Source organism: Paraphaeosphaeria sporulosa (assembly GCF_001642045.1).
Source record: "Paraphaeosphaeria sporulosa strain AP3s5-JAC2a unplaced genomic scaffold CC84scaffold_3, whole genome shotgun sequence".
Classification (NCBI taxonomy): Eukaryota; Fungi; Ascomycota; class Dothideomycetes; order Pleosporales; family Didymosphaeriaceae; genus Paraphaeosphaeria; species Paraphaeosphaeria sporulosa.
Window position 1 is genome coordinate 691746 of NW_017253362.1, and position 27912 is coordinate 719657.

General features: G+C 56.0%; 11 protein-coding genes across 11 annotated transcripts; 6 read left to right on the forward strand and 5 right to left on the reverse strand.

The window, feature by feature from the left end:
- Nucleotides 1-26: 26 nt before the first annotated feature.
- On the reverse strand, nt 27-3871 carry CC84DRAFT_1114227 (glycine dehydrogenase). Its single transcript, XM_018175389.1, has 3 exons — nt 3727-3871; nt 454-3652; nt 27-389 (listed from the first exon to the last, which is right to left on the reverse strand). Exons 2-3 carry the CDS (start codon nt 3596-3598, stop codon nt 295-297), a joined length of 3240 nt encoding a protein of 1079 aa, XP_018038413.1. The 5' UTR covers nt 3599-3652; nt 3727-3871; the 3' UTR covers nt 27-294.
- Nucleotides 3872-5137: 1266 nt separating this feature from the next.
- On the reverse strand, nt 5138-7216 carry CC84DRAFT_534442 (uncharacterized protein). The gene is made up of 2 exons (XM_018186654.1): nt 7069-7216; nt 5138-7014 (listed from the first exon to the last, which is right to left on the reverse strand). Exon 2 carries the CDS (start codon nt 6988-6990, stop codon nt 5203-5205), a length of 1788 nt encoding a protein of 595 aa, XP_018038414.1. The 5' UTR covers nt 6991-7014; nt 7069-7216; the 3' UTR covers nt 5138-5202.
- Nucleotides 7217-8790: 1574 nt separating this feature from the next.
- Nucleotides 8791-10559, reverse strand: CC84DRAFT_1085549 (streptomycin biosynthesis protein StrI; the record flags this gene model as incomplete). Its single annotated transcript, XM_018174107.1, has 3 exons — nt 8791-9768; nt 9821-10160; nt 10234-10559. 3 exons carry the CDS (start codon nt 10557-10559, stop codon nt 8791-8793), a joined length of 1644 nt encoding a protein of 547 aa, XP_018038415.1.
- Nucleotides 10560-11578: 1019 nt separating this feature from the next.
- Nucleotides 11579-12928, reverse strand: CC84DRAFT_1063021 (cysteine proteinase; the record flags this gene model as incomplete). Its single annotated transcript, XM_018173604.1, has 1 exon — nt 11579-12928. A coding segment is annotated over one exon (1350 nt), but the record flags the coding sequence as incomplete, so codon positions are not given.
- A 380-nt stretch (nt 12929-13308) lies between these two features.
- CC84DRAFT_1162068 (uncharacterized protein) lies at nt 13309-14520 on the forward strand. Its single transcript, XM_018177896.1, has 3 exons — nt 13309-13537; nt 13587-13816; nt 13866-14520. The coding sequence occupies exons 1-3, from the start codon at nt 13351-13353 to the stop codon at nt 14268-14270; spliced, it is 822 nt and encodes a 273-aa protein (XP_018038417.1). The 5' UTR covers nt 13309-13350; the 3' UTR covers nt 14271-14520.
- Nucleotides 14521-14895: 375 nt separating this feature from the next.
- Nucleotides 14896-16468, forward strand: CC84DRAFT_1203538 (uncharacterized protein; the record flags this gene model as incomplete). The annotated part of the gene is made up of 4 exons (XM_018181837.1): nt 14896-14939; nt 15142-15195; nt 15348-15653; nt 15706-16468. Exons 2-4 carry the CDS (start codon nt 15182-15184, stop codon nt 16466-16468), a joined length of 1083 nt encoding a protein of 360 aa, XP_018038418.1. The 5' UTR covers nt 14896-14939; nt 15142-15181.
- Nucleotides 16469-16954: 486 nt separating this feature from the next.
- Nucleotides 16955-17476, forward strand: CC84DRAFT_1214596 (uncharacterized protein; the record flags this gene model as incomplete). The annotated part of the gene is made up of 2 exons (XM_018182648.1): nt 16955-17020; nt 17078-17476. 2 exons carry the CDS (start codon nt 16955-16957, stop codon nt 17474-17476), a joined length of 465 nt encoding a protein of 154 aa, XP_018038419.1.
- A 1686-nt stretch (nt 17477-19162) lies between these two features.
- On the reverse strand, nt 19163-20696 carry CC84DRAFT_1114245 (NAD(P)-binding protein). The gene is made up of 4 exons (XM_018175390.1): nt 20552-20696; nt 20297-20502; nt 19789-20103; nt 19163-19714 (listed from the first exon to the last, which is right to left on the reverse strand). The coding sequence occupies exons 1-4, from the start codon at nt 20566-20568 to the stop codon at nt 19221-19223; spliced, it is 1032 nt and encodes a 343-aa protein (XP_018038420.1). The 5' UTR covers nt 20569-20696; the 3' UTR covers nt 19163-19220.
- Nucleotides 20697-20827: 131 nt separating this feature from the next.
- CC84DRAFT_1162073 (NAD(P)-binding protein) lies at nt 20828-22170 on the forward strand. Its single transcript, XM_018177897.1, has 3 exons — nt 20828-21248; nt 21296-21698; nt 21745-22170. The coding sequence occupies exons 1-3, from the start codon at nt 21083-21085 to the stop codon at nt 22046-22048; spliced, it is 873 nt and encodes a 290-aa protein (XP_018038421.1). The 5' UTR covers nt 20828-21082; the 3' UTR covers nt 22049-22170.
- A 126-nt stretch (nt 22171-22296) lies between these two features.
- CC84DRAFT_1162074 (N-acetylated-alpha-linked acidic dipeptidase 2) lies at nt 22297-25480 on the forward strand. Its single transcript, XM_018177898.1, has 2 exons — nt 22297-25039; nt 25098-25480. Exons 1-2 carry the CDS (start codon nt 22505-22507, stop codon nt 25299-25301), a joined length of 2739 nt encoding a protein of 912 aa, XP_018038422.1. The 5' UTR covers nt 22297-22504; the 3' UTR covers nt 25302-25480.
- A 578-nt stretch (nt 25481-26058) lies between these two features.
- On the forward strand, nt 26059-27856 carry CC84DRAFT_1173619 (cytochrome P450; the record flags this gene model as incomplete). The annotated part of the gene is made up of 4 exons (XM_018180047.1): nt 26059-26063; nt 26115-27210; nt 27262-27623; nt 27685-27856. 4 exons carry the CDS (start codon nt 26059-26061, stop codon nt 27854-27856), a joined length of 1635 nt encoding a protein of 544 aa, XP_018038423.1.
- Nucleotides 27857-27912: the final 56 nt, after the last annotated feature.

Here is a 27912-nt window from a genome sequence, read left to right on the forward strand (position 1 = left end):
GCATCACGATCCAATGAGCGGTGAACAGTCGAACCAAATGTTTTGTCTATCGATAAATGCCACCAGTCACCCCACGTGTTGAAAACGATGAGGAAGGCTCGGGTACACCGCCCGGTTGATGCGACAGACCCCAAACGCCAGCGCTGTTGAAGAGTACATTTCCGTAATGTAATGCAAATGCCCAGAACAGAAGCACATATGTACAGGTATATCAGTCAGATCGGGTCCGGATCAGGTTGAAGCGGATCCGGGGGGAAGGTAGGAAGGAAGAGAAGGAGAAGGAGGGATGGGAGACTACGTCGGCTGCGGCGCGTCAATGGCTTTGTTGATGTCCTCCTCGCCGTCACTGGGGGGTGCGCACGAGCAGAAGAGGTTGGAGTCGCCCCAGACTGTCATTACGTTAGCATTTCTATGCGACTCTCGGTGTTGGGCTAGATTGGGGAGGTTACGTACCATCGTCGACTCTGGTGACGGCCGGCCAGAACTTCTTCTCCTTGAGGTACGGCAGCGGATACGCGGCCTGCTCGCGGGTGTACGGGCGGTCCCACTCGCCCGTCAGCAGATCGAGCTGGCTGTGTGGCGCCATCTTGAGGACGTTGCCGTCGCGGGGCATCTTGCCGTTCTCAACAGCCGCAATCTCTTTGCGGATGCTGATGAGTGCGTTGCAGAAGCGGTCGAGCTCCTGCTTACTCTCGCTCTCGGTGGGCTCGATCATGAGGGTGTTGGGGACAGGCCAGGACATGGTGGGCGCGTGGAAGCCGTAGTCTTGGAGGCGCTTGGCGACGTCGATGGCTTCGATGCCGGCGGTTTCCTTGAACTTGCGAATATCGAGGATGAACTCGTGCGCACAGCGGCCCTTATCATTGGTGTAGACGATGGGGTAGTGCGGCTTGAGGCGCGCGAGGATGTAATTTGCGTTGAGGAGCGTGATTTTGGTGGCTTGGGTGAGGCCGACGGAGCCCATCATCTTGATGTAGGCCCAGCTGATGGGGAGGATGCTGGCGCTGCCCCAAGGAGCGCCGCTGACAGGGTAGATGGCCTTGTCGCCGCCGGTTTCATTCCGCAGATGGCCGGGGAGGAAGGGCGTAAGGTGTTCTTTGACGCCGATGGGACCGACACCGGGGCCACCGCCGCCGTGGGGAATACAGAACGTCTTGTGGAGGTTGAGATGGCATACGTCGGCGCCGATTTCGCCGGGTGAGCAGAGACCGATTTGGGCATTCATGTTGGCGCCGTCCATATACACCTGGCCGCCATATTGGTGGATCATGTCGCAGACCTCTTTGATCTGGGGCTCGAAAACACCGAATGTGCTGGGGTAGGTGATCATAATTGCGCCGAGCTCTTCCGCATGCTTCTTGCACTTGGCCTCAAGATCGGCCATATCAAGGTTGCCAGTGACCGTATCACAGTTGATCGTTACAACCCGCATGCCTGCCATCGCGGCACTGGCCGGGTTAGTGCCATGCGCAGACTTGGGGATCAAGCAGATGTCACGCTTCTGGCCGGGCTGCTGCTCCTGGTATTTGCGGATGACGCGCAATCCTGCGAACTCTCCCTGGGCTCCGGAATTGGGCTGAAGCGATACGGAATGGAAGCCTGTTATATTGGCGAGATCCCCTTCCAATTGCTTGATCATGGTCTGATAGCCTTCAGTCGCGTCCAGCGGCATGAACGGGTGCATGTTGTTCACTTTGGTCCATGATACCGGCGCCATTTCAGCAGTCGCGTTCAGTTTCATGGTGCACGATCCTAACGGGATCATGGAGTGTACCAGGGAGAGGTCCTTTGACTGCAAGTGGTGGATGTAGCGTAGCAACTCTGTCTCGGAATGGTGCGAGTTGAAGACTGGGTGGGTAAGGAACTCGCTTGTACGTCGGAAACCGGTCGGAGGGTCGACAGCAACCTGTGCAATGATGTTCTTTCTCGTGGGGGGCTCCTCGTCAGCAGCTTTACGGAAATGGCTTAGCAGACGCTTAACCTCTCTGCTGATGGAAGTTTCGCCGAATGAAAGTGCAATATGTTGATCGTCGAGCTTGCGGACCCAGTCACCATGGGCGTGAGCCATCTTGAGGATTTGGCGGGTCTTGTCTCCAGTAGCGACCACAAAGGTGTCAAACGCCGCAGGTGCGTCATTCAGGTTGCCCCTCTGTCCAGTCTTGAAGCCATAGTGTATTATGGCTTGCTGCGTACTCCGAGTCATGGCAACGACCTGTCTCGCAATGTTCTTCAATCCCTCCGGGCCGTGATATACTGCGTACATGGCACTCATATTTGCTAACAAAGCTTGGGCAGTGCAAATGTTGCTAGTCGCCTTTTCGCGACGGATGTGTTGCTCGCGTGTCTGCAGCGCCAATCTCGCCGCCGGGTTACCAAGCCTGTCCTTGGAGAGACCAATGATACGTCCTGGCATCTTACGCTTGATCTTGTCGGAGGTAGCAAAGAAGGCCGCGTGGGGGCCACCGAATCCAAAAGGCACACCAAAGCGCTGTGCGTTTCCAAAGGCAATATCGGCGCCAAACTCTCCGGGGGGAGTTAGTTGGGTAAGAGCAAGCAGATCCGTGGCCACACTGAAGAGAGCGCCATGCTTGTGCACCTTGTCTGCCAGCTCACGGAAGTCCTCGACAGCGCCTTCGGTGTCTGGGTATTGCGCAAGGACACCCACGAGATCATCACCAAGCTCTCCGACCCTCGCGCAGTTGTTGGCCAACACATTTCCCGTCTCAATCTTGATACCAAAACCATCGGCTCGGGAACGAAGCACCTCGATGGTCTGGGGATGGCAGCGGTCGGAAACGAAAAGGGTCTTGTTCTGGCGCTTCTGACGCGAGGCCGGAAGTTGCCCCAACGACAAGGTCATGGCTTCGGCGGCGGCGGTCGGTTCGTCGAGCACAGAAGCATTTGCGATGGACAGGCCGGTGAGGTCGGTTACCATGGTCTGGAAGTTGAGCAGTGACTCCAGACGACCCTGGCTGATCTCTGGCTGGTAGGGCGTATAGCTGGTATACCACGCTGGGTTTTCCAAAACATTTCGCTTGATGACTTCCGGAACCTTTGTGCCATAGTATCCTTGTCCAATGTAGCTCACGCCAGGCTGATTCGCATCGAATATCTTTTTGCCTTGCCTAAGGAAAATGCTTTCGGGGACTCCGTTTTCGTTCCAAGCTCCTTGGGTTGCTTTGGGACTTTGGTCAGAACTGACCCCGTCATGGATGGAACCAATCTCGAGGGAACGTTCAGAGAGGATGCTCTCCGGGACAACCTGCCTGACGAAATCATCCAGGGTGGCAACGGGCGGGTCAAGCGCCGCAAGCATCTCTTGCACAGACGATGCAGACGGGCCAATATGTCTGCGGGGGAAGGTGTCGACGTCGGTGAAGGCCAAGACTGACTGTGAAGGGTCCTGCTTCGACTCCAGGACGTCCTCGGGGCCGGTCGCCTTGAAGTCTCGCGCGGCGGTAGGGCTCAAGGCGGCATTGCGAGGAGCGGGCGACGTCGAGAAGAGCCTCAGCACGCGGCTCTGGGCGCAGTAGCCCACGCGCGGCGAGCGGGTGGCTCGAGCCAGCGTCGAAGCTGCTCTGAGGGCTGCGGTGCGCATGCTGGCCGCTGTAGGGGCTCAATGCCACCAATTCGAAGCTGGACCACGGAGTTCCTGGAGCCAGGTCAATTCTGCCACTGGAACAGCGTGGAGGCGCGGCTGGCAAAAGTCTTGCTCGGGGAACCTACCTGTCTTCTCGGGCCGTTACAGCAAAAGCGCGCGACGGCGGCAATGGGACGCAAACAAAGCTAGCAGCCCAGAAAGCCGACAGAGGTCAACAATGGGATGAGTACACGTCTGCTTGCAACACGGGAGGAGCGAAGGGAGCGTGGGCGGTGTGCGCGCTCTGTATCAAAATCCTACACGCGCTCCCGCAAGACCGCGTCTATCCGCCTGCTAGTGAGCTCGGATGACGTTCCGTCCCTTATCGCACTACGCTGATGCCGCTACGTGGTTCGAGGGCCAATCACCCCGCGAGCTTCCCCGCCACGCACACACAAGACGCTCCCATTTGCACACCACCGTTATTTTCACGTAACCGTCGCTTCTATGCGAGCAGCACTGCGCTGTGGGACATGGCTTCAGTTGTTGTTTACCTCGGAGAGGACAGGATCGGGCTTCCAGCTTGAGCGGCAGCGGGGCCGCGAGGGTAAAAGCGACCTGATGAGGCTTAGCTCACTGACCTCCGATCACGACTCCCCGTCGGGCACCACCTATCTTCGGGCAACGAGCCCCGGCACCACCCGTCATGTTTTGTCGACCGCGCGAATGGCAACAAGGAGACATGGAAAAGGAGATTTACTCCTCTCCTCGGGAAGTGCGTATCATGTTCTCTCGCGGCCCTCTGCTTTGACTTGCCCTTTCGCGCGGCAATGGCCCTTTGGTGGCGAAACCTCAACAGCATGACCACGATATCTCACGCCTTCACACAACGATAACCAACATACAAAAATGCCAACGTAGCATGCCTGTTGCATGACCCGACCGTCAGAATCCAAATCTGGGCCACTTATCAGGCACGGGATGAAATCATCTACCAAGTCTGCAGCATCAAAAACCCTGCATTGTATCATCCAAATGCACAAAATGATGGCTTGATCGTTCGAATGTGAATGTTAGTAGACAGTTTACGCTCAATGCACCAGGCTTTCAGCGGCCATTGAACCAAGCCTGGTACATGTTCTGAGACGCCTCAGCATGCGTTTGCTTACCTGGACCTGCATGTTGCACTGCAATGGCACACACAAACCCATCAAGTGACAGCAGCCAATCGTATCGCACGCGTCGTGCAGCGTCGCAACGCTCGCCACGCCACCCCAAGCTCCCTCACTCCAACCACTGGCTACCAGGACTGCAGCTATCATGTCGTTCGTGTCGTCCAGACCGAATCTTCGGGTTTCTCACAAAATTGCTTCGAGTAGGAAGAGAGTCGTCATTTCATGTGAACAATACGATTAATGTCTGGAACGACAGGCAGCTAGGCCATATGGGTACTCCTAAAATGCAAGCAAAGACGCCATCCAATGCATCATAACCACATCCCATCATGATAACCAATCCAACCCCAAAACCAAAATCCGTCTCGGACATGAAACTCCGAGACACGAAAAGAATGCAGTCAACCATGCAACCAGCACATGGCAGCCAGACAAACCCATCCTAGTCTAAGCATTACCCTTCCTCTTCCCGCGTCCACACTCCCGCTTGCTCAACGGCTCCTCGGGAAACACCCACCCCCGCACCCTCTTCGCCTCCCGCTTTTCACCAAGCTGCGGCTTCGGCACCCACGCGTCCTTCTCGAGGCAATTCTGCCTGGTCAAGGCAGCAGGGCCGCCGACATCCATGCGCCAGGTCCCCATGCCCTCAAACGGGTTCTCCTTGGCCAGCATGTGGAGATACCACAGCGCAAGGGGCGCCGTCATCTGCATCTCCCCATCGGCCGCGAACCCCGTCGTCGACAGCCGGATCGGCGCGCTGGTCTCGAGGAACCCAAAGATGGGCACGCCCGTCTGCGCGTTGACCGTGGTCGGGTCGACCATGTTGGCGTTGGACGGCCCGCCCGCCCGCACGCACAGAAGCTCAATCTCCGTCATGATGAACCCGTAGCGGCACCCGTGCTCGCGCATCACGCGCTGCAGATGCGCCAGGCCCTGCAGATACAGCACCTGCTTCGGCGGGCTCTCCCCGCGCATCCCCGTGTTCCACTGGTCGTAGCACTTGACGAGCCCGACCACGCGGCCGCGCGCGTCCCCGTAGATGGTCTTCTCGTAGTCGGACGGATACGACGACACGAAGTCGGGCTGCGGGCGCAGGCCCGGGTGCGACTTCAGCGGGCGCATCACCATGTGTGTGGAGCCCTGGGCGACCTTGAGCGCGGCGTTGATCTTGGTCGCGTAGTAGTTTGCGTAGATGTCGTGGAGGGCGGACTGGTTCTCCGGTTGGAGGCTTTGGCGCGACGGCTCCGGAAGGAAGGTCGACGTCACAGGGACTTCGAGGAGGGGCAGGACCGAGGGCAGCGAGGTCACGGTCGAGATGTTGAAGTCCTCCCAGGAGCGCAGGTTGCGGACGTCCCACCAGAAGTGCGTGTTGGTGCCGCGGGGCACGCTGGCGACGCGGTTCACCAGAGCGGGCGAGGGGTTGGACGCGCTGAGGTACTCCAGGAGCGAAGATGTGGGCAGAGGAGGGAAGCTATCGAAGTTGACTTCGGTGTTGAAGGGGTACTGGACTGCTGGCGCGGGTTCGAAGTCGGTAAAGGTGTAGTCCTGGGTTGTCGTGGTGGTGTAAGTAACCTCCTGGGGCTCGCTGTAGGTAGTAGTTGGCATGGCCGTGATCATGGTTGGCTGAGAGACCCCTGAAGAAGTGACGTAGGAAGGCATGTTGCGGTAGGTGGGGAAGCCATAGCGAGTGATGAGCGACTCGTCGATGCTTCCGGCGGACCCAGAGCGCGCGTGACGGGGAACTACGCTGGCAGATCGCGATCGGCCATGCGCCGCGTAGGAAGCTCGGCGGGATTCCCGGGGGAAAGCAATGGGAGAGTTAAGGGTAGAAGTGGCGAGGCCGAGGTCGTATGAGGCCGTTGAAACCGGTGAGCCAACAGCGCTGTTGGCATGGTGGTTGAAAGGACTGGAACCACGGCGGATCATAGAGCTAGGGCGAGAGTAGGGGCTGTATGCGGAGCCATAGCCCCCAATGCTGCTGGTGGTGGACGTCGTCCGGCGATGTCTGACGGGGCCGCCAGTGGGCTCGGCAATCTGATCCTGGGTCCGGACCTTGGGGAGAAGAAGTGGACCATGCTGTCTCACTGGTGACCGTGGCGGAGTGGTGTTTGCTGTGATGACAGATCCAGCAGGCGAGGCGTTTTGCGAGTAGTAGGTGCAGTCAGAAACCGAGCCAACACTGCCCGGCATGAAGCTGAAGCTAGTGGTCGGTGGTGTTGTCTGTCGGTGGAACATTGTGAAGGTGGGTTGACTACCGGACTGCACGCAATAAGAATCCGCTCGAAGAGAGACAGTCAATATCCAATGACTTACGTCTTGGTCTCAAAGAACAAACAATTATGAATAGGAATTAAAATGGAGAGCCAGCTCCGGTGGGTCTAAGACACAAGAGAAACGGAACGAAAAGAGACTCGAAGAACTCGTAGGCAGTCGATGATGAATGCTGGAGTGAACTGTGGTTGTGCGGCAGCGCCCTGGGTACTTATTCTTCCTGGGACGAAGTTCTTGCAACGACTGGCCCACGAACGCGCAGCCCAAGCGCGGCCTAGCGCTAAAACATTCTGAAACACGATCTCATCGAGTTCCCAAGGCCCGGCCTTGAGGTATACAGCGGTAGAGCGGTTGTATCAGCGTGTCTACGTGGAGCGTGAAACAAGCGGCTCGTGGGCGAGTACACGCACTGAACAGGTCTACTCGAACGCTACTACTATTCTTGCTTCCATGCATCCTGCATCCGGCAAGGCTGTAGGAGTCCTCGACGCTCAGTGGCCCGGGGGGACAGAGGTGCAGAAGCGTCTATACCAAAGAGGAAGAGCACGGCGACGCGCTGCATAACGGGGCGGTTGGCTAAGTTGAAACCGGGCAGAAGCGGCGCCGTTCGCAAGAGTGTAGTGCTACCTCGAGAGGAAGGGTATAGGCGCGAGCGGCAGTTACAGCTGCACGTCCAACTGAGATGTCGTGGTTGGATGCTGTGGATGAGCTTTAGCGCTCGGCTCGGCCCCCGCAGCGTGGGGCGACAGACCGACAGATCCGGCCAACCTTACACCGTGTAATGCACAGAAACAGCCTTCCTCCAATTGCACCGCTTCAATACCGCTGCACAGACAAGTTTACACCGCTTCGGCAGTGTCCCCGCAAAAGTCATGCACCGACGTGTCTGGCCCGATGCCCAGGGACTCGCATGCACCTGTGAAGAGTCATCGCTCTCCAGCCTAGCGATTGGTCCACGACACTGCAAAGTTTCGTTTCTCCCGTACACCAAGGCCAGCCTGCATACCGACATTTGTGACTCACAGAAGGCGACCAAGTGCGCACTTCACGACTATAACACGCTCGAAAATCGCTCACGAGAGAACGCGTCGTGCACGCGTTTGTGTTTACTCGTGCTTTTCCGGGTCTCAGGCATCGCCCACCGCCTTTGCGCCCGCCCCGGCGTCGGGCCAGCGCCATCGATGCGCTGACCGTACTCGCCCTATGCTCACGCCAACTCTCGGGACCGATCGAACGTCAGTTTGCGCGCTGGGGTCACTGTTCCGGTCACACTCCCGTCTTGTCTCTCGCGGTCCACGGCATGTTAGCGCTCGCCATTGGCTCACTCGACAATGACCACGAAGCGCCGACACTTGACCAGACGTTGCACCCGGAGACGCTCTCATTGACTGTAGGGCTGTCGTCCGCATCCAGGAAGGCTTGCATTATCCTCTGTTGAGCCTCATGGTGCCATGTGTCACGGTCAAACCACCCTGGTTAAGCGCCCAAAGTCCCGAAGTGGCTATATTAGGTGTCATACAATGCCACTTATATCCCAAAATAACCTCGAACCGGATGCTTACTTTCCGAAGCGGGAGCAGAAAATACAGCTAATTGCCCAGAAACGGAACGCTTCGCGAACCTGCTCAGATGAACGACGCATCGCGGGGGAGTGACACTGGCATCATCGCGGTTTCGACAGAGCCTCAAGTCGTCCATGCGTTCGTACGCGCCCAGCTTCATCGTCTACGGAAGCCGCCGTCCGTCGCCGGTCGGCGCTTCGTACTACGATCCGTGTAATTGCGCTTCCACCTGGTCTGCCCACCACTTTTTCCAGTCGACCACTTGCCGCTTCGTCCGGGCGTCTTCAGCCGCAAACACCATTGCATGACTTCTGAACGCCTCCTCGAGGTCGCAGCCGAGGAACTCGCGCTGGGCGTCTGCCGCAGACATGCGCTTGGAATCGACTGCTTCCGCGGCCATGAGAAATTGGCGCGCTAGGCCTTCGTCACCTCCTCCGTGGCCGCCGGCTGCGAGATGCGGTTTGTGGACTTCGGTCTTGCCAGTCGCAAAGTTGTGCACTTTGATGGTCGTGCTGTCGTACTCGATCTCGCCAAGTGTGCCGTATATTCTGCCTCGTCTCTCGCATATCTTCTCCGTAAAGGCGACCATGTGAAATTGTGCCGTCTTTGCTCCTCGTCCTTTCAGGATCGGCCGACCATCGTCTTCCGAGAGGAGTGGATCATCATCCCAAGTGATGGTTACACACTGGTCATCGCAGACGTCGTTGTCTGCTTCCCAAACACATCGGCCAAACCATGGCCTGGCTTCGACTTCAGAGACTGGGGTGTCCGCCATGTAATTTTCACCAAGATCCTTGAACAATTGCTTCGTAGCCGCTGATACCCCAGCTGTTCTGTAAACTTCCTCGATCTCTGGATTTACTATCTTGACAGGCCAGTCCGTGTTGCCTTGCTGCAGGTGCCTTTCGTGGTAGATCTTGGGCGCGCTGTAGAGGCAGTCTTTCTCGTGAGGGCAAGAGAGACAGTTCGTCGCATCTCCAGCCGCTTTTGGCTTTCGCTCTTTCCTGAAAAACTTCCTAGAGCCGGTAGACATCACATGTGACGGAAGATGCGGCTCCACGCCAGCTTTCGGCGGTGGGGAGCAGAGCATCCAAAGTATGAAGTCGATGTCATGGCACGACTTCGTCAGAAGCGACGGCGCTGTCTTCGACTCTTTCCTCCAGTTGCCTCGCACATAGCTCTGTTCGTTGTCAGCTCCCACAGCAACGCAACGCAACCCACACAACACTCACATGCGAAAAGTGCCACCATCCGACCGGCTCCACATGCTCAATACTCAGCACATCGCCAATAACGTCCTTCGCCAGCACCAAATTCCTCAACATCATGTTGTGCGGACTATACCTCAGAACATGGCAAATCCCAAAGATGGTCTCTTTCCTTTCTCCCTCTCCATCTCGCTTCGCACTCTCCAGTGCCTTGTAGATATTCACACAACTCTGCAACCGTGTAGCCAACGGCTTCTCACAGCAGATATGCACGCCGAGCCCTGCAATCCCACACACAACCTCCTCATGCATCTCATCCAGCACACACACAAACACCGCATCGATCCCGGGTTCTACCTGCTCGCTGTCTGTGTCAATACCTCAAAGCACCACAATCATAATCACACAACAGAAGAAAAAAGAAGGAGTAAACTCACCCATCCCTCTCCCTTCCCCTTCTGTCCTCCTCATACGCCCTCCACTCCCTCCACCCCTCAAACTGCTGTCCCACCTCCGGCTCGCCCCCACCCCACACGTACTTCCGCCCAAACTCGGTGCGCTTGTACGCAACAGGCTCCGCGATGGCAGCGACGATGCTGTTGGTGCTCGCGAGGGCTGCTCTGGCGTACGCGGAGCCGCGGGACCCGGCGCCTATGATCAGGATCCGCGGCGGGTTGAGGAAGAGCTGGGTACCGGGGGCTTTGAGGAAGACGTCTTGGTCGAAGGCGGAGGGGGGTGAGGCCGTGGTGGCCGCGGGTGGCATGGTGGGTGTCCGGGATGGAGTTTGGATAGTACAGGGGTGCGGTAGAGGCGATGGATTTGTGCTTCGGCGAGGGTGATCCGGTTGCAATATCCAAATGTCGAAGGCAAGAACGATCCTGGTATAGTGTACTTTATATTAGGCAGCCGTCCACTACAGATCGATACGAGGGCACGTAGGCTGAACAGATCACACTCAATGCTGCGGCGTGCTGCTACTGCGACCCTAGTGTAACTTCAGCTTCCTGTGGACGTTGCATCACATATGCGAAGGCGTATACGGCGGAGGTGGGGTTGTATGATCGCTCGAGTGCTTCCTATAAGCTCGAGGATATCGACCAATCACGGCTATGCTGATAAATCGCTAGCAGCCAATCCAATACTAAATTTATAGAGGGCACACATGCCTGAGCGATCCGGGAGATCTACTTCTACGTTGGTATATACACAGAAATGCAGAGTGCTGAGGAATCCCTACTACTGCCGACCAAGCCAAGATGCCGCCAAACTCCGCTCCCGAGCCGTGTGCTGAATGTTGCAAAAAGATCATGCCATGCAGGCTGAATGTCGTTATTCTTCACTCCTTCTGTCAAGCTCGTAGAAAAGCAGGTAGACCTCCTTTTGCATGCCTAGAACTTCGCTCGTCTTACTTTCCTTTACCTTTTCGTCGCTTATGCGCCACCAGCGATTGTTGGCCCGTTTCGATCTCTTTCTAAGTGGATTTGCATCGGATGCCTTTTCCCTGAGCGATCCTTTGAACGACTTCAAGCTTTTTGGTCGCGTTGTTGAGGCTGATGTGGGAGATGAAGAAGCGTTTGGGGAAGAATCTTCACGCGGCGTGGAAGTAGGTGCTGTCGAAGGCGAAAGATTTGAGGACCGCGATTGTGAGGAAAGGGACCTTGTTGAGGGTGAATCTAGAGTCGGTGTTGCAGGGAAAGGTGATCCACGACCGGTATCGTTGGGAAGGTGGACAGCCGATAAGCGCGGACTCTGTACTGCCGACGGATTTGGAGTGCCCTGCATGCTATACACTCCTTCGGTACCGAACGAATGCGGAGTAGAAAACGGTATAGGCTGGACTTGGCGGCGGAACGACTCATAGTGCCCGCTATTATGTGTGCCTTTGTGGCTAACCATCCCTAGCAGGCGATAGTTCTTGCGATTGAGAATGCCTCCTAGTGGTAGAGATTCGGGAAAGTTTACTTTTGCAAGATTTTTTGTAGAAACGGTGCCGATCGCGAAGACAGAACGTGAAAGATGCAGAGCGAGAACTTTAGGGAACGATGAGATGTACATGTGGCGAGCAATTCGACGTTTAGGAGCCAGGCTCGAGTCCGGCAGCTCCACGCCCTCTGGCGGCTTTTCGGGATCGCTCTCCAGCGCTTCTTTTAGTTTGTCAATGTCCGATTGCAAAGCGCGCTGGATCTCAGGGGCAGACGCCCGTGCTAACTCCTTGGTTTTACTTTGGATCGCGTGATCTAAGCGGCAATACTCGCATTTGAAATCGTCGATGTGCTCTACCTTGAAAACGCCGTCGAGACATTTATTTAGTGATGTCGAAGATGTCTGGGGTACGCTAAGTGTTAACGTGACGAAAGCGGACGATGATGGCTTGGGTTTGAAACCGCAGGTTAGACATTCGATCTGCGATTCAATTTTACCTTCGAAAGGGAAACCCTCTTCAGCAGTTGACGAGTCGTCATTGTCCGTGTCCTGCTCTGCAGCGGCATCATCTTTGGGCGGAGCAATATCAAACTGATCGGCAATCTCCAGCCTCTCCGACGCAGTATCATTGTCGTTGGATAAGTCGGTCGTCTGTGCTTTCCGTCGCGCCTTTGTCCCGGCATGGTACTCGTCGCAAAGGCGCTCCGTCACGATCTGAAGGAACTCCTGGGCGTCCTGCTGCTGTCTGCTTATGCGCGTGCCAAAAGCGTGCTCCAGCGCCCGGATGAAGGGCTGTGGGGATATCGTCTTCTTGTAGATGGGGCGCTCGTTGAGGCTGTCCAGAACCTCCTTCAGGGCATGCGTTACCAAGCCCTTTTGCAATCCCTCCAGCTTCCATGGCTTTGTGGCTCTCCTCTCGAGAGCTAGTTTCTCCGGGTCGACATGGTAGAGTTCTGGGCCGTCAAGCTTCCGCCGGTGCAACTCGCGAATGAGGTATATGCGCAAATCGGGGAGGCCGGCGAGGGCTTGGAGGATCGAGTTGATAAAGCAGTCGTTGGCGGTATTGCTCAGGCCCACAATGCCCTTCTTGCGCGCGCTCGACGCTTCGTCGTCGAGAAAGAAGGTGGGTCCAAAGACGTAGACGAGCGTGATAGCAGCGAGGGAGGCTCCGGCAGCGTAGGTCGCCACGGTCAGCGGCTTTTCGGGCATGGCGGCGCGGTTCTGCAGCAAAGGCGACCGTGAGTCCAGCAACGGGCGAAAGACTATGGCAATCGCAGGTCCCTCCTCCGGTGGGCCGCGGCAATCACGTAGGCCCGATTTCGCTAACTGCCTCAAGATGGAGGGGGAGCAGGCGCTGACGGCGGCGTTGCTGGGCTTTGAGGGAAGGCGCGGGTAGCAGACAAGACTACCTTACCCCGGATTGCCATGGTAAAGTCTCTCTCTCGCAGTAGGCCGCTGTAAGCCATCGTAGCCTTTGCCGTTTGTTTCGTGAAGTCTGCCGACTAGGCCCACACCGGCTAGACACGTGCTAGGGTGCATCGCGCTGTGTTCCGCTTCGCAAGGTATCCCGAATTCTAAGCTTGGCTGCACTTTTTCTGGTCATCAGCGCGTCCACAGCACCACAACGCCCCATGGCATCTACAATCAGACCGTCGCTGCTGCCACAGTGCACGTCATGCATACGAAGGGTGACGCGGCGGGGGCTGGATCAATGGGGCCAGCAGCAGCAGACGCGCAACATCTCGAAGGCAGCGAAGGAGGCGGAGCGCAACATCGTCGTCAAGCTGCGAGAGGATATCCCGCGGTTCGGGCGCGCCGGTACGATTGCTGAGAGCGCTGCCTGGCAACTACTAACCATGCTGGACAGGATCGTACGTTCCCATTAACCCTGCCCTCATGCGCAATAAGTGGTTTCCCGCGCGCGTAGCCGACTATGTACCAGCCGTGCAGCTGAAGCAATTGAAGGCCCAGGATGTGGATATGAACCGCGATGCTACTTTCGGAGTCAAGGCAACATTGGAGGAAGCAGAGGAAGAGGTCGAGGTGTCGAGGCCACGGCAGCACTATGTGCGGCCGATTGAGATCGAGCAGCTGAGTGTATGGACTTCACTCAGTCTCCCTGGGAACGCATTCTGACAGAAGCCAGGCTGAGCGATCCATGGAACTCATCGATACCTTCGTACCCCCCACGATCGACTTCGCACGACAGCTCATTGAGCAAGAGAAGACAGAAACGAAGCGCTACGGTGCTTCCAATGCAGCAGACATCCTGAACTTCGCCATGTCAGCAAGCAAGCCCAAGCCCCTTGAAAACGCCATCTACGGGTCCGTATCGACTGCAGACATCGTCGCGACGATCAAGTCCGCACTTGCACACAATGACGAGGCAGCCCGTGTCATCCTCGCAGAAAACGACGTCCACTTTGTGAGTGGCCACGAAGAAGGCGATACCTCCAAGGTGAAGCAATTGGGCATGTTCAAGGTGGAGATCGGAGTGCCTGGCGCCGCGCAGCCGTTGACAAGACAAGTTCGGATTCGGGCGAAGGAGTAGCGAGCTGTATTACATATCTAGCAGACGGCCAGACGCAATGCCTGGTGCTGAAGAGATGGTGTATGATAACAATGTTGGGCTGATGGATCGTTCTGAGAGTGTTGGACTCATCCGAATGTCGTCCCGTCACTTGTCTTCATGGGGACATTGCACATGTACAATAGGGAGACGGGGACCGCGCGGGGCCGAGGGTGCGGACATGTCTCCGTTCGCTGTAAACATACACTGTACAAAACATGTCAATGCCGACAGGTTCTTGTTTCGGGCTAATGGGCGAGACGTGAGGCGCCGTTCGGAGCACGACAGCCTTCGCGAACCGGCAGGGACGCGTGCCAATTGGCTCATGGATGTATCGTGATGCTCACGCGTGATGAGATTCGACAGCACGGCAGAGCCATTGACATTCTAGATTATTCGAACACGGGCACGGATGGAGGTAGAGAGGCATGAAGGCCACCAATCGCCTTGCGTGCGCCTCGAAAGCACAGCCGTCTACACACGGAGAGAATCGGGCGAAGGCGCGCGTGCAGGAGTTGAGCCGAGCTTCTCGCCGGGAGACGACAAACAGCGCGGCCGTGAAGGCAGAGACTCTCAGGCCCTAAATTCAAGCTCAACCCACGTCACAGCTGCTTCAGACTTTTCAATTGCCTACCCACTCTCTCTTATCAGGTAAGCCTGCCTTGTCTCGTGATTCGTTGCCAGGGTGCGTGTTGCTTTTGGTTGCGCCGGCGGCATCGGCTTGGTGGGGTTCGCAAGGAAACTGCGAAGGTGAACCCCACCTCAGCTCAACACCAGTGGATCAAGCAATTACATCAGAGCTCCCTCCCTTTATATCCTCTGCCTCCGACTTTTCTGACACAACATTCCACAGCCACTTACATCCACGAACCAACCACACAACTACAATCATAATGGGTGCCCAAGAGTAAGTCAATGCCCCTCCCCCGCCGAGCGTGGCGTGAGAGCGCCATCGGCGATTGAGGACGCGCCGACTGCACAATGGCAACATTGGCTTCGTTCATCTCTACCGAGCTCAGCGCGCAAATGCCACATTTGATTCTGTACTGACCCCGTCAGCGTTCTCTCCCGCAAGTCCGGCGTCATCACTGGTGACGATGTTCTCAAGCTGTTCCAGCACGCAAAGGAGAACCAGTACGCCATCCCCGCCATCAACGTCACGTCCAGCTCCACCGTTGTCGCATCTCTTGAGGCTGCTCGCGACAAGAAGAGCCCCATCATCCTCCAGACCTCGCAAGGTGGTGCCGCTTTCTTCGCCGGAAAGGGCGTAGACAACAAGGACCAGGCCGCATCCATTGCCGGTGCCGTCGCAGCCGCCCACTACATCCGCTCAATCGCTCCCGCTTACGGCATTCCCGTCGTTCTGTAAGTCACCAATTGAAAAGCGATAAGCCAGCAAAACCTAACACATCCTCAGCCACACCGACCACTGCGCCAAGAAGCTCCTGCCTTGGCTCGATGGCATGCTCGACGCCGATGAGGCCTACTTCAAGGAGCACAACGAGCCCCTCTTCTCTTCGCACATGATCGATCTGTCTGAGGAGCCCGTAGACTGGAACATCCAGACCACCGCCAAGTACCTCAAGCGTGCTGCGCCCATGAAGCAGTGGCTCGAGATGGAGATCGGCATCACCGGTGGTGAGGAGGATGGTGTCAACAACGAGGATGTTGACAACAACTCGCTTTACACCCAGCCCGAAGACATCTACGAGATCTACAAGACTCTCTCTCCCATCTCCCCGTACTTCTCCATCGCCGCAGGCTTCGGAAACGTCCACGGTGTCTACAAGCCCGGAAACGTCAAGCTCCAGCCCGTACTCCTCAAGAAGCACCAGGACTACGTCAAGGAGCAGACCAAGGCTAAGGAGGACAAGCCCGTCTTCCTCGTCTTCCACGGTGGCTCTGGCAGCTCCGTCGATGACTTCCGCGAGGCTATCTCGTATGGTGTTGTCAAGGTTAACCTTGACACTGACTTGCAGTGGGCGTACAGCAACGGTTTCCGCGACTATTTCAAGAGCAAGGAGGGCTACCTCAAGACCCAGGTCGGCAACCCTGATGGCGAGGACAAGCCCAACAAGAAGTACTACGACCCCCGTGTCTGGGTACGTGAGGGTGAGAAGACCATGACCAAGCGTGTCGAGGTCGCACTTGATGACTTCTACACCGCTGGAAAGTTGTAGATGTATTTTCGTTGAAAGAAGAGTTTTGCGTGGGTTGTGGTATTAAAAGGTCAGGACTGGTGTATGAACTTATGACTGGATGAGATTTTAGGATATCAAAAGCATCAAGTATGCTGCTGGGCATTTAGTGCTAATGGAGTCGAGTACACTTGAAATGCAACTGTTAAATACGTTTGATTGTCTTCGATCGTGCTGTTGTTGCCTGTTTGATATGGCTGTGATGCCCAATGTACTCGGTAACACCGGGATTGGCCGGATGATGTCACTGCGCCCTGGCAGGAAGTCGCGACTTCATGCTCTGTTCGCCGCGGATAGCAGGATCCGAGCGCGTCTCTTTCGTCACACCTGGGTCACCTGGAGTACTCCATGCTTCTCAATAAAAACCGAAAGACCCACCCAAGCAATCTGTCCTCCTTCTAACCCTCCATATATCACTATCGCCCAACTTCACAACCTGACAAACACCGCTCCCACAAAACATCCAATATGACAGGAACACATACTGGTGAGGGGCTCGGCGCAGCTATAAAGAAAGGCGTCGGAATGGTTCACGTATGTTCAGGTTGTCATTTTTCTCATACTGTCTTTCACGATACTGACATACCTAAGGGCACCGGAGAAGCGATCCGTGGAAATGTCAATGCAGCAGTCGACTCAGCTACTGGGGACCATGAATCTGCGCAGCGTCAGCAAAATATCGCCGTACGCGGGGTCGATGAGTTTGAGCACGGCCACTACCACGGAACTGGAGCGGGCGTCACACCGAAAGACACCGATCGCGAGCGTGTGAACCGATATGCTCAAGGCGAATCCGCAACTCTTGGTTCAACCAACTATGGCCCCCATGGAACCAACTTAGGCAACAAGCTCGACCCGCGATTTGATTCGGACCTCGACAACCGCGCCACCAACGCCACCGGAAGCACAAACATAGGTGCTCACTCGGCGAATGCTGGAAATGGGGTTGATCCACGGGATAATGATGGTGAGATTGGACTGAGGAGATAGGGGCGCACATGACACACTCGTAGCCTTACGACGATTCATGATGCTACCAGCGTCGTGACACGACACAATGATACCTCCTTTCTTTCACATCGCTATTTCCAGCTTGTTTGATTCTTTATTGCTAATCCAAGAGACTATCCAACAGCCCAATATGATGGACATCCCAAATCAGATGAACCAAGTCACTGGAACATGAGGAATTGCCTGGACCACGATCTGTCTGCAGTTCACTCAAGATCTGTCCCAGACAGGATTAAACTGACCGTTCCATCGACCGAGCGTCAGAAGGATAACCATGACGCTGCTACCCTTCTTCTTCGCTATCCGTTATGGTCATTGGCTTCCGGCGTGATCGCTGCGGATGCAATTTTCCGTAACAGCAAAGACTATCTCGAGTCACAAGATACAACCAAGCTAGCAGAGCCTTCATCGGAATCCTTACATGGTATGGGTCCATATGATATGATAACCAGGCCCTGAAACACGTCACGCAAGACATTCGTGCATGACGCTTTTCACTAACCACAACAGCTTGTTGCTCCTCCACTGAAACAGAAATCACTCGAGCAGATACTTTTGACTCACCAAGACGTGCTGGCACAGACCCCCAGGTTACTCGATCGGATACCTTCAGCGCCCCCCAGCGCTGTGGCACAGATCCTCAGGGTTCTTGTCCCACGAAGCGTTCTGACACAGAACTTCACGTGGCATTGAACGGACTATTTGGTTTCTCGCAGGTGCAAGGCTATCAGGGTCGGGGACAATCACCTCTGCGCTTGAACCATCCTCGCGACAATAGGAAGTTGATGCATAACTCCGATGTCGGTTCCAATTCTCGTTCGGACGCATCTACAGGCAAGGTATTAGAGAGCGAGCGACAGAGCTCAATTACGGCCACAGATAATGAGCAAGCCATGGAGGGGGGAGAGAAGGCCTCGCGGACCAGTGTTAGTGGGACCTCAAAGCCCTAGGTTTGCACGAAGTACTCGTGTACATGAGCGGTGGATGTCGCGAGAAACTAGCCGAGGCATGCAGTCAGTCATACACGCAACCCCTCAGTAGGCCTTAGACCTAGATAGACCTTAATTCTCGTTCTCATCTTCGCTGCGCTTGTCCCTTTCAGCAAAACTTGAGGCAAAGTCTGAGTAGGGCCGAAGCAGGAGAGCGTAGTGATGGTAACCCGCCACTCACCCAAGCAATAATTCGATGAAATATAATAGTAACGGCAGTAATTTTATAGTTCTATAATATGAGTTGAGGTTGCGGCCTACCTACTTAAACAACGAGTTTCTCACTTCCTAAGCATAGCGACGACAGACCTGTATCGTGATCTGACGCCGAATCGTTGATATTTATCTGGATAGAGACGAAAGAGCAACTAATCTTGTGACAAATCCAGAACATAGGCTACCAACACTTAGTTATTGGTTTCATCCCCATGGTTTCACAGTAAGACATCCACGTGCCTTTAAATCACGACGCTTCTTGATTGCTTCACTCGGCACGTTCCATTTCTGCCGTAGCTCTACGCCGCAGCTTCGCCTGCTAGGTATGGAAACATACGTGCAGTACGCATTGAGGAAGTTGATCGGACACCCAGTTAGAATGCCTGCATGTATACTCTTAGGTAGACAAGAAAATCCTGCAAAGTAGCTCACATGGTCAAAACTTACGTCTAGCAAGGTCGTCGAGTAGCTTGTTCATCCTAGATAGCACCTACATATCTACACCCACCACCCCACTCTCACTCCTTCTGCAGCCTGTCATGCTCGTTCTGAACAATGGTGTCCACCTCATCCTCAATGCTCCTCTCGACGGGCTTCCACCCCAGCAACTTCTTCAACCGCCTCGCCTCCCCCCGCGAGTTCAAACCCCAGCTAATACTCTCAAACCCAGCGACCTTCTTCGCCGTCTCTTCATCCAGCGCCTCCGTCTCCGCCGACTGGATGAAACCCTGCTTCTTCGCCGACTCGGCGATGCGCGCACTCAGCTCAGCCCAGTAGTGCTCCCCGTTCTCGGTGAAGTAGTACCCCTGTTCGCCCCAGAGGCCGTCATCCGTCCTGCCCGCCACCGCGGCGTCGACGAGCAGCACAAAGGCCCGCGCGAGATCGTGCACGTGGACGTTGTTCCAGCGGGCTTTGCCGTGGCCGATGGTGGGCCCCTTGCCGCGCTGGAGGGTCAGTTTGGCGAGCTCGTAGACTTGGCGGCCACGGGTGAGCGAGGGGCCGCGTCCCTCGCCTGGTTGTGTCCGTCAGTTAGCCGTCCCTTGTTGTGGTGGAGAAGACTTTGACGAGTAGCATCAATAAACATACCGTATATCGTCGGCGGACACACGACCGCCGTCTTCACCTTGTCCCCCTCGTTCCTCCCGCAGTTAATCACGATTTCATCGATGTTCCTGTGGAAGGCTTCGCTGGGCAGGCTGATGAGCTCGTCGACACCTTCGAGGTCGTTGAAGACCTTGTCCGAGTTCTCGCCGAGCTTGCCGTCGCGAGAGTCGAAGTACGTCAGAATGCCGGTGCCGCCGGTGTGCAGCCAGTAGCCCGGGTTAGAGGAGGAGTGCCCGGAGGTTAGGCCGGCGGCGATGGCGTTGGCGGCATTGACGTTGTCCGAGGCGTCTGCTGTATCTGTAGGGGGTTAGTGTGGATCCAAGGTATGCATGGTAGAGAAGCATTGTGGCAACATGGAGCATGGAATGGGAGTGGGAGACGGTGATACATATGTAGCCCTCGTCGCAATCGAGTTTGTCTCTGGCATCGAGTAGCCGGAGAAGGAATTCAAGTTGAGTATACTCGGGCTATTGTAAGAATGAAGACTTACGGATTACAATGTTTGCCTTCGCACTTTCTTCCTTCAGCAGATCGGTGGAGTCATTGTCGCCTTGCACAATCCGCACCTTCGGGAATTTCGATGTGACCTGCTTTCCCTTCTCTTCTGTGCGGACGAGGGCCGTGTATTCGTAGTCTGGGTACTTGTTGTACAGCTCGTACAGCGTGTCGCCGCCAATGTAGCCGGTGGCTCCCGTGCTGTGGTCGTCAGTACTATTCCACTTTCCTATTGGGTATGGCACTGTACATGAAGATTTTGGTCATTGTGAAGAATTGGAATGCTATATGTCTTGAGATTTACTGCAGGGTGCGAGGAGTACTGTGTAAACACATTCATATAGCTATATATTTGCGAATCATTGCAAATAGCATTTGAGAGGACCTGTACGTCATTGACGCACCCGTTTCTATGGGTCGCGTCAAAAGCTACTGCCTATCTGGTTGCCAGTGCGTGGACTGGATAAATGCTTATCCGCTCTATATATATACGTCGCTGCTTCCTTGTCTCTCTCGCGAGAGCGTGGCCAATATGTGGCACGAGTAATTCTTTGCGACTTTACATACGTCGACGAGTAGTTCCCTCGGTTTTAACTACCCTGATATTGGTCTAGCGTCCCCTCCAAGATGAACCTCGGCCCATGCGGGCGCGCAGCGGATATCTGATCCATCGGTTAAACCCCTCCGCATTTGATGATCTTGAGCTTGTAGTCGCTATAAGCCGAACACCTCTGCACCTTAGTCGTGATCCACTGTCTTCAATTCATAGCTCCTAACCAAAATGTCTGCTCGTGTTAATCAGATCGCAGGCCATCTCAACTACCCTAAGGGTATGTTGGCTGGCCAGACAGCTATTATTACAGGTTCCGGACAAGGCATTGGCGCTGAAGCAGCGAGGTTGTTCGCAAACGAGGGCGCCAAGGTCGTCGTTGCGGACGTGGATGCGAGTATGTTGCACGCAGGCTTGACTGGGTCACCAGCTAACAGGTAGTAGAGAAAGCACAGTCTGTAGCGGACGAGATCAACCAGAGCGGCGGCGCAGCCATCGCGGTCGCCGGCGATGTCCTCGACGACGCATACATTGCGGACCTCATCAAGAAAGCCGCAGAGTTCGGCGGCGGCAAGATTCACATCATTGTTAACAACGCTGGCTACACCTGGGACGGTGTGATCCACAAGATGACGGACAAACAGTGGCACACCATCGTCGATGTACACGGCACTGCGCCTTTCAAGATTATCAGGGCCGCGGCGCCGTACTTCCGAGTCAAGGATGGCGAGCCCAGGAACATCATCAACATCTCGAGTACCTCGGGTGTGCATGGAAATGCAGGACAGATCAACTACGCGCTTGCGAAGGCGGGTGTGACGGGTCTGACGAAGACGGTCGCAAAGGAGTATGTCGCTCTTCCCCGATGCGTAAGGTGACACTAACTTGTGTAGGTGGGGCCCAGCTTTCGGTGTGCGGGCGAACACGGTCGCCTTTGGACACATTCTCACCCGGTTGACGGCGGCGAAGGAGGCGGGTGCATTCATCACGACCCCCGATGGCACAAAGGTTGCGCTGGGCATACCAGGGGCGCAGAAGGCGGCTGGACCCAGCGCAGGAGAGCAGCACTTGGACATCCCGCTGCGGAGGCCAGGCAATGCGACCGAGGCAGCGAGCGCTGTGCTTGCGCTGGCGAGCCCGCTGATGAGCTATGTCACTGGGCAGACGATCATGGTGACGGGTGGTCGGAACATGTAGAGGGTACCGAGAGCCTGGTACTACTGCTGTATGTAGATTGTACAAGCCCGAGGGACGGGCTGCGCGCATGCTGAGACGATAAGTTTCGGTGCTGTAAATATTTAGCCAATCTGTATATGTCCCAAACAGATTTGAGTTTTCCCCCGCAAGTAGTGCATGGACAAGTGTCGTAGAGGAGAGCAAGTGTTTCGTCGCGCCCGCCAGGTTCCAAGCCTCGGCGGACTTGGTCCCGAGCCACCACCACTATCTCCAGACACACCACCTCCTGCGACAGCAGCCACAGCAACTTTCTCTCCTCCCGACCCTCGTCGCTCTCTTTTTGTTATTCATCATGTATATGCGCATTCGGTAGTACACCACCATATCCTTAGTAATCGAGCCACACCCCCTATCGCCGGCGCTGCGACCCTCGCCGCGCACGCTTCCGGGATCCGTCCGATCCGCCGCTGAGAGGCCATGGCCGACGAGAAGCACCTCTACGAGATCCGCGAAGAGCCCCCGATCCCCACCTACGAAGAGGCGACGTCCTCCTCCAACACACAGTACTCGCGCCGCGGGCCCCAAGAAGCCTCGGACGATGCGGAGCGGCAGACGCTGCTGGGCCACGACCTGCCCGCAGGCCCCAATGTGCAGTCGAGCTCGCGCCGCCGCAATGGCTACTACCACCCGCCGTCGGTGCAGTCGGTCGACGACGACGACGATGGCGACAGCGGGCTCGGGAGTCCCGTGGACGCCGACGAGGAGGCAGAGCTGAGGGAGACGATGGAGGAGATGGAGATCCTGGACCCGGAGAGCGCCGACGAGGGGCGCGCACGGAGGAATCGCTCTCGAGGCCGGTTCTCGAAGCGCTTCTACAGCATCACCAACTCGCTGTCCAGTTTCCACCTCCCGCGGATACCGTGGCCGTCTTCGCCTGCTGCTCTGTTCCACTCCCTCACGTCGAGGCTGCCTACGATACCGGTCGAGTACAGGCCAGGATGGTCCGTCATGGCAAGATTGTGTGGTCTTATAGTAATCGTGGCGCTGGTATATCTATTGGTCGTGAGCGAGGTGGTGCCCATGGGTGGCGCGGGTTACGGCGCTCCCTTCAACCCCGAGTGGGTGCGCCAGTTCGCGCTGCAAAATGTGGAGACCCCTAGGCTGCGAGAAAACCTCAGATACGTTACGTCCTACGACCACGTGGCTGGCACAGAGGGGAGCTACATACTGGGACAATGGATAGAGGCGCAGTTCAAGGAGGCGCACATGGACACATATACCCACGACGAGTACTTCGTGTACTTGAACTATCCAACAGAAAAGGGCCGCCGGGTTGCCATCGTAGAACCGAAAGAGAAGCAGTGGGAGGCTCAGTTGGAAGAGAGGGAGGCGTATAATCCCCCGCGGGCGCAGACAAAGGCGTTCCATGGATATTCAGCTTCTGGCAATGTTACGGGACCGCTGATCTACGTCAACTTCGGCGATAAGAAAGACTTCAAGACGTTATGGGACAGCGGGATCGATGTCCAAGGGGCGGTCGTTCTGATGCGATATTATGGTTCTCAATCGGACAGGGCTATGAAAGTAAAAGCAGCGCAAAATGCAGGAGTAGCCGGTGTCATCATGTACTCAGACCCCGCCGAGGACGGTTTCAAGAAAGGCAAGGCGTGGCCAGAGGGCCGGTGGAGACCAGCAGGCAGTGTGCAGAGAGGCTCCGTAGCCATGTCCAACATGATCATAGGCGACCCACTCACGCCGGGACTACCCAGCACAAAGGATCAAAAGCGCATGCCCAAGGATAAAAACCCCGCGTTACCTACCATCCCCAGCATACCAATTTCCTGGGATCAAGCGCAGAAACTCCTTCAGTCACTGCAAGGCATAGGTGAAGAAATAGCCCCGGAAGGAAACTTCGAGCACTGGATCGGCGGAGTTCCAGACGTGGGCGAGAAGTGGTGGTCTGGCCATCCTGAGAAGTCACCCAAGGTTAACCTTCAGAACAACCAGGAAGAGGTGGACAGGCAGCGAATCACGAACGTGTTCGGCTCCTTTCTCGGCTCAGAAGACAAAGCCAAGAAGATCATCGTCGGCAGCCACCGCGACTCGTGGTGTTTTGGTGCCGCAGACCCAGGATCTGGAACAGCTGTTATGCTCGAGGTCGCACGTGTCCTAGGCGAGCTGCGCATGCAAGGCTGGCGTCCGCTTCGCACCATCGAATTCGCATCTTGGGATGCCGAGGAGTACAACATGATTGGATCGACTGAGCACGTAGAAGCCAACTTGGAGGAACTCCGCGCAAACGCCATCGCATACCTGAACGTCGATGTCGGCGTAACGGGCGACAAGCTGTGGGCCAATGGATCTCCCATCTTCAAACATGCCTGGAATCGTGTGCTAGACCGTATCTCGGATCCGCACAAAAACGTCACCCTCCTCAAGCTCTGGCAACATCATCATGGCGACAAGTTTGGTGGTTTAGGCGTGGACAGTGACTACGTGGCCTTCCAAGACCTAGCCGGCTGCTCGTCTCTAAACTTCGGCTTCTCAGGTCCTGAGCACGGCGACATGGCGCACAGCTGCTACGAGACCTTCGAATGGATGTCTCAGCACGTCGATCCAGATTTCGTATACCACAATCTCCTCACACAGATCTGGGTCCTGATCATCCTCGAGCTTGCCCAGGAGCCCCTCATGCCGCTTAAGGTCGACGACTACGCTACTTCCCTCCAAGAAGAGGGTCAAAAGCTCATCGAATGGACAGAGAAGCAAGGCGGCGACTTCGACATTGGCATGTTCCAGCCGCTAGTCGATGCTCTCGCCAACGTCGGCGGCAAAGCGCAAGAGTTCGAGCAGTGGGAGACGGCGTGGTACAACCAGATCGTCGGCACGGGCGGCTTCGAGACGCAGGGCCTGACCGTGCAGCGGGTGGCGCACAATGCGCGGATGGCGGGCTTCGAGTCGGATCTGTTGGATGTGCAGCGTGGAAACGTGGATGGAGAGCAGGAGCATGGTGTAAGTCCTACTTTGCCACTTCTTCACACCGGGAGTGAAATGCTAATAGCAACAACAGCTACCTGGCCGCACGCAATTCAAGCACATCATTTTCGGTCCCTCGCGCTACGACGCCAGTGACACGTCCTACACCTTCCCCTTCATCCGCGACGCCATCGAGCGGCATACCCTCGACGAAACGAAGGACTGGAAGGAGACAGAGGCGCAGATCAAGAAGACAGCGGAGATCCTGGACCGTGCGGCCGAGCGCCTTATGCATTAGCACTGCCGCTGTCCTTTGTAGATACACTATATCATCCAGCATGGGCGGAGTTTGGCGTTGGGCCCCTGTGCAGGAGCACACGGGTGTGTTTTGGCCGTTTTGGCAGCATTTATGGCATCTATAGACCCGACAAGGGGATCTTATATAGCTATCGATAGCGAAGCTACGTTTTTTATGTGTTTGGTTTGATTGACGGCCTGTCCCTTCGTTTGCGTTTATATGAATGCCCGGCGACCTACATGCAAGAGGGGCGCACGTTACGCTGACAAATGTAAGGTCTGAACGACGCAGCGAAACAGAGTACCGCACCGGCCCCCGCGGTGTAGAGGTGCGGCTGCAGGGAGATGTAAGGTCAGCGCCAAGGTGTGCTGGATGGGGGTATAAGGCCGGGAGTTGGTGCTTACGGTATGATGGCGGGCGTTGTGATTGGTGCGGTGGAGCCTGATCGGTGGATGCAGCCTTGTTAAGTGCGGTGCTCGACAGCTTGGGGTGCGTCGCACACAGACACATGGGCGCGCGCTCTTGGTTTCTGGGCGGGAGGGGGGATGGAGATAAATACTGGGTTGGGTTGAGGGGTGGTGCTGCGAGTTGTGTTTGACAGAATTGCTCGGTGAGTGGATGGGCTTTGAACGTTTTATTGGGGAACTTGGTGAGTTGTGGAGATGCTTGATCGAGGAAAGAGAACCAAAAGCGTCTGATATTTTGCTAAGCTCTTTGCAGTTGTAGAGCGATAAGTGATTCCCTACGCTTGCCAACCATGGAGTAAGAAGACCTCTGTTGCACGTCAGACCCCTCGTCTCTAACCTCTCTTAGCATCCAAACCAACGAAGTCGTCACAACCATTACATCCAACCCTTTCGCCTCGATAACAGTCCTCAGCATTCTGCTCCTCCTCTCCTCCACCCTTCTCAGCTTCACCCGCCGCCCCTCTAACAAACTGCCTTTTCCCCCAGGTCCCAACCCTCTTCCTCTCCTGGGCAATCTCCACCAACTCCCCCTTACCAAGCCCTTCCTCGCCTTTACAAAATGGTCCCGCGACTACTCCGCGCCCATCCTCGGCCTCCGCTTCGGCCGTCAACCCGTCGTCGTGCTCAACACCTGGCGCGCCGTGCGCGACCTCTTCGACCAGCGCGGCGCAATCTACTCTTCCCGTCCGTACATTCCCATGGTCGACTACGTCGTCCCGGGGCCCTACCACGTCGCTTTCATGCCGCACGACCGCAACTGGCGCCGCGGCCGCGCAGCCCTCGTATCTTTCCTGAAGGACGAGGAGCTGGAAAAGGTGCGGCCGATTCAGCAGGCCGAGTCCACGCAGATGGTCTTTGAGATTCTGCAGGAGCCCGCGGCGTTTGAGAAACACGTGCTGCGCGCGTTTTGTGCGGTCATTCTCGAGAGCGTGTATGGCGTGCGCGGCACGAGGGAGATGACGGATCGGTTCTTCGAGATCCAGGATGAGTGGGCAGGGATCCTGGATATGGGGGCAATGCCGCCGCTGGATGTGTTTCCGTGGCTGAGGTATGTGCCAAGTGTGTTGACGCCGTGGCCAGGGTGGAGAAAGAGGAGTGCGAGGCTGGCGGTGGCTCAAAGAGGGTATTATAAGGAGTTATTTGAGCGGGGAAGGAAGGGTGTTGGGGAGGGGAGGGCGAAGGAGAGTTTCTTGGCGAAACTGTTGGAGAGGAGGGAGAAGGAGGGATTTACGGATATTGAGCTGGTGTATATTGCGGGATTTTTGATTGAAGCGGGGGCGGATACAACGGCGGTGGCTTCGCTGATTTTCATATTGGCGGTGGCGGCGCATCCCGATGTGCAGAGGAGGGCACAGGAAGAGGTCGATGGGGTGTTTGGAGATCAGATACCGACGGATATCGAGGCGGTGAAAGTGCCGTACCTCCAGGCAATCTTGTGGGAGGTGAGTAGAGATGAACTAAGTACAGGTGGAAAGTACGACTAATACCACCAGGTCCTCCGCTGGCGCCCCAGCTTTCCCCTCAGCCTCCCGCACGCTACAAGCAAAGACGACATCTACGAAGGCTACTTCATCCCAGCTGGCACCACAGCGCTGATGAACACCTGGGCAATCAACCACAACGAAGAAGACTTTCCCAACCCCGACGCGTTCGACCCTACACGCTGGCTGGTAGAAGAATCCAGCTCCCCGCTGCCTGGATACAGCTCTGATTCTGTATTCGTCTCCACCGACGATTCTTCTAGGAGACGATCGTATGCGTTCGGTGCGGGAAGGAGAGTCTGTGCTGGCCAAGAGATGGCAGAGAGGAACTTGTTGTTGACGATGGCGAAGCTGCTTTGGGCTTTTGATATGCGGTAAGACCATGCGATACAGCTGCTCTGGGGACGAGGACTAATGCGTGCATGTGAATTATAGGCCGGAAGCTGGGACCACGTTAGACACGAACGTCGAGACTGGATTCAAAGATGCGGTTCTGACGGGTCCGAAGGAAAGCAAAATAGAGTTCACGGTCAGGAGCGAGGCAAAGGAGCAGCTCATCTGGAAAGAGTGGGAAGGGGCCGATGCTGTTCTAAGCAAGTTTGGGTGAAATGCTCCAGATCGATTCATGTGTCTAATCTAGCTGGAATGTTAAAGCACAATGAG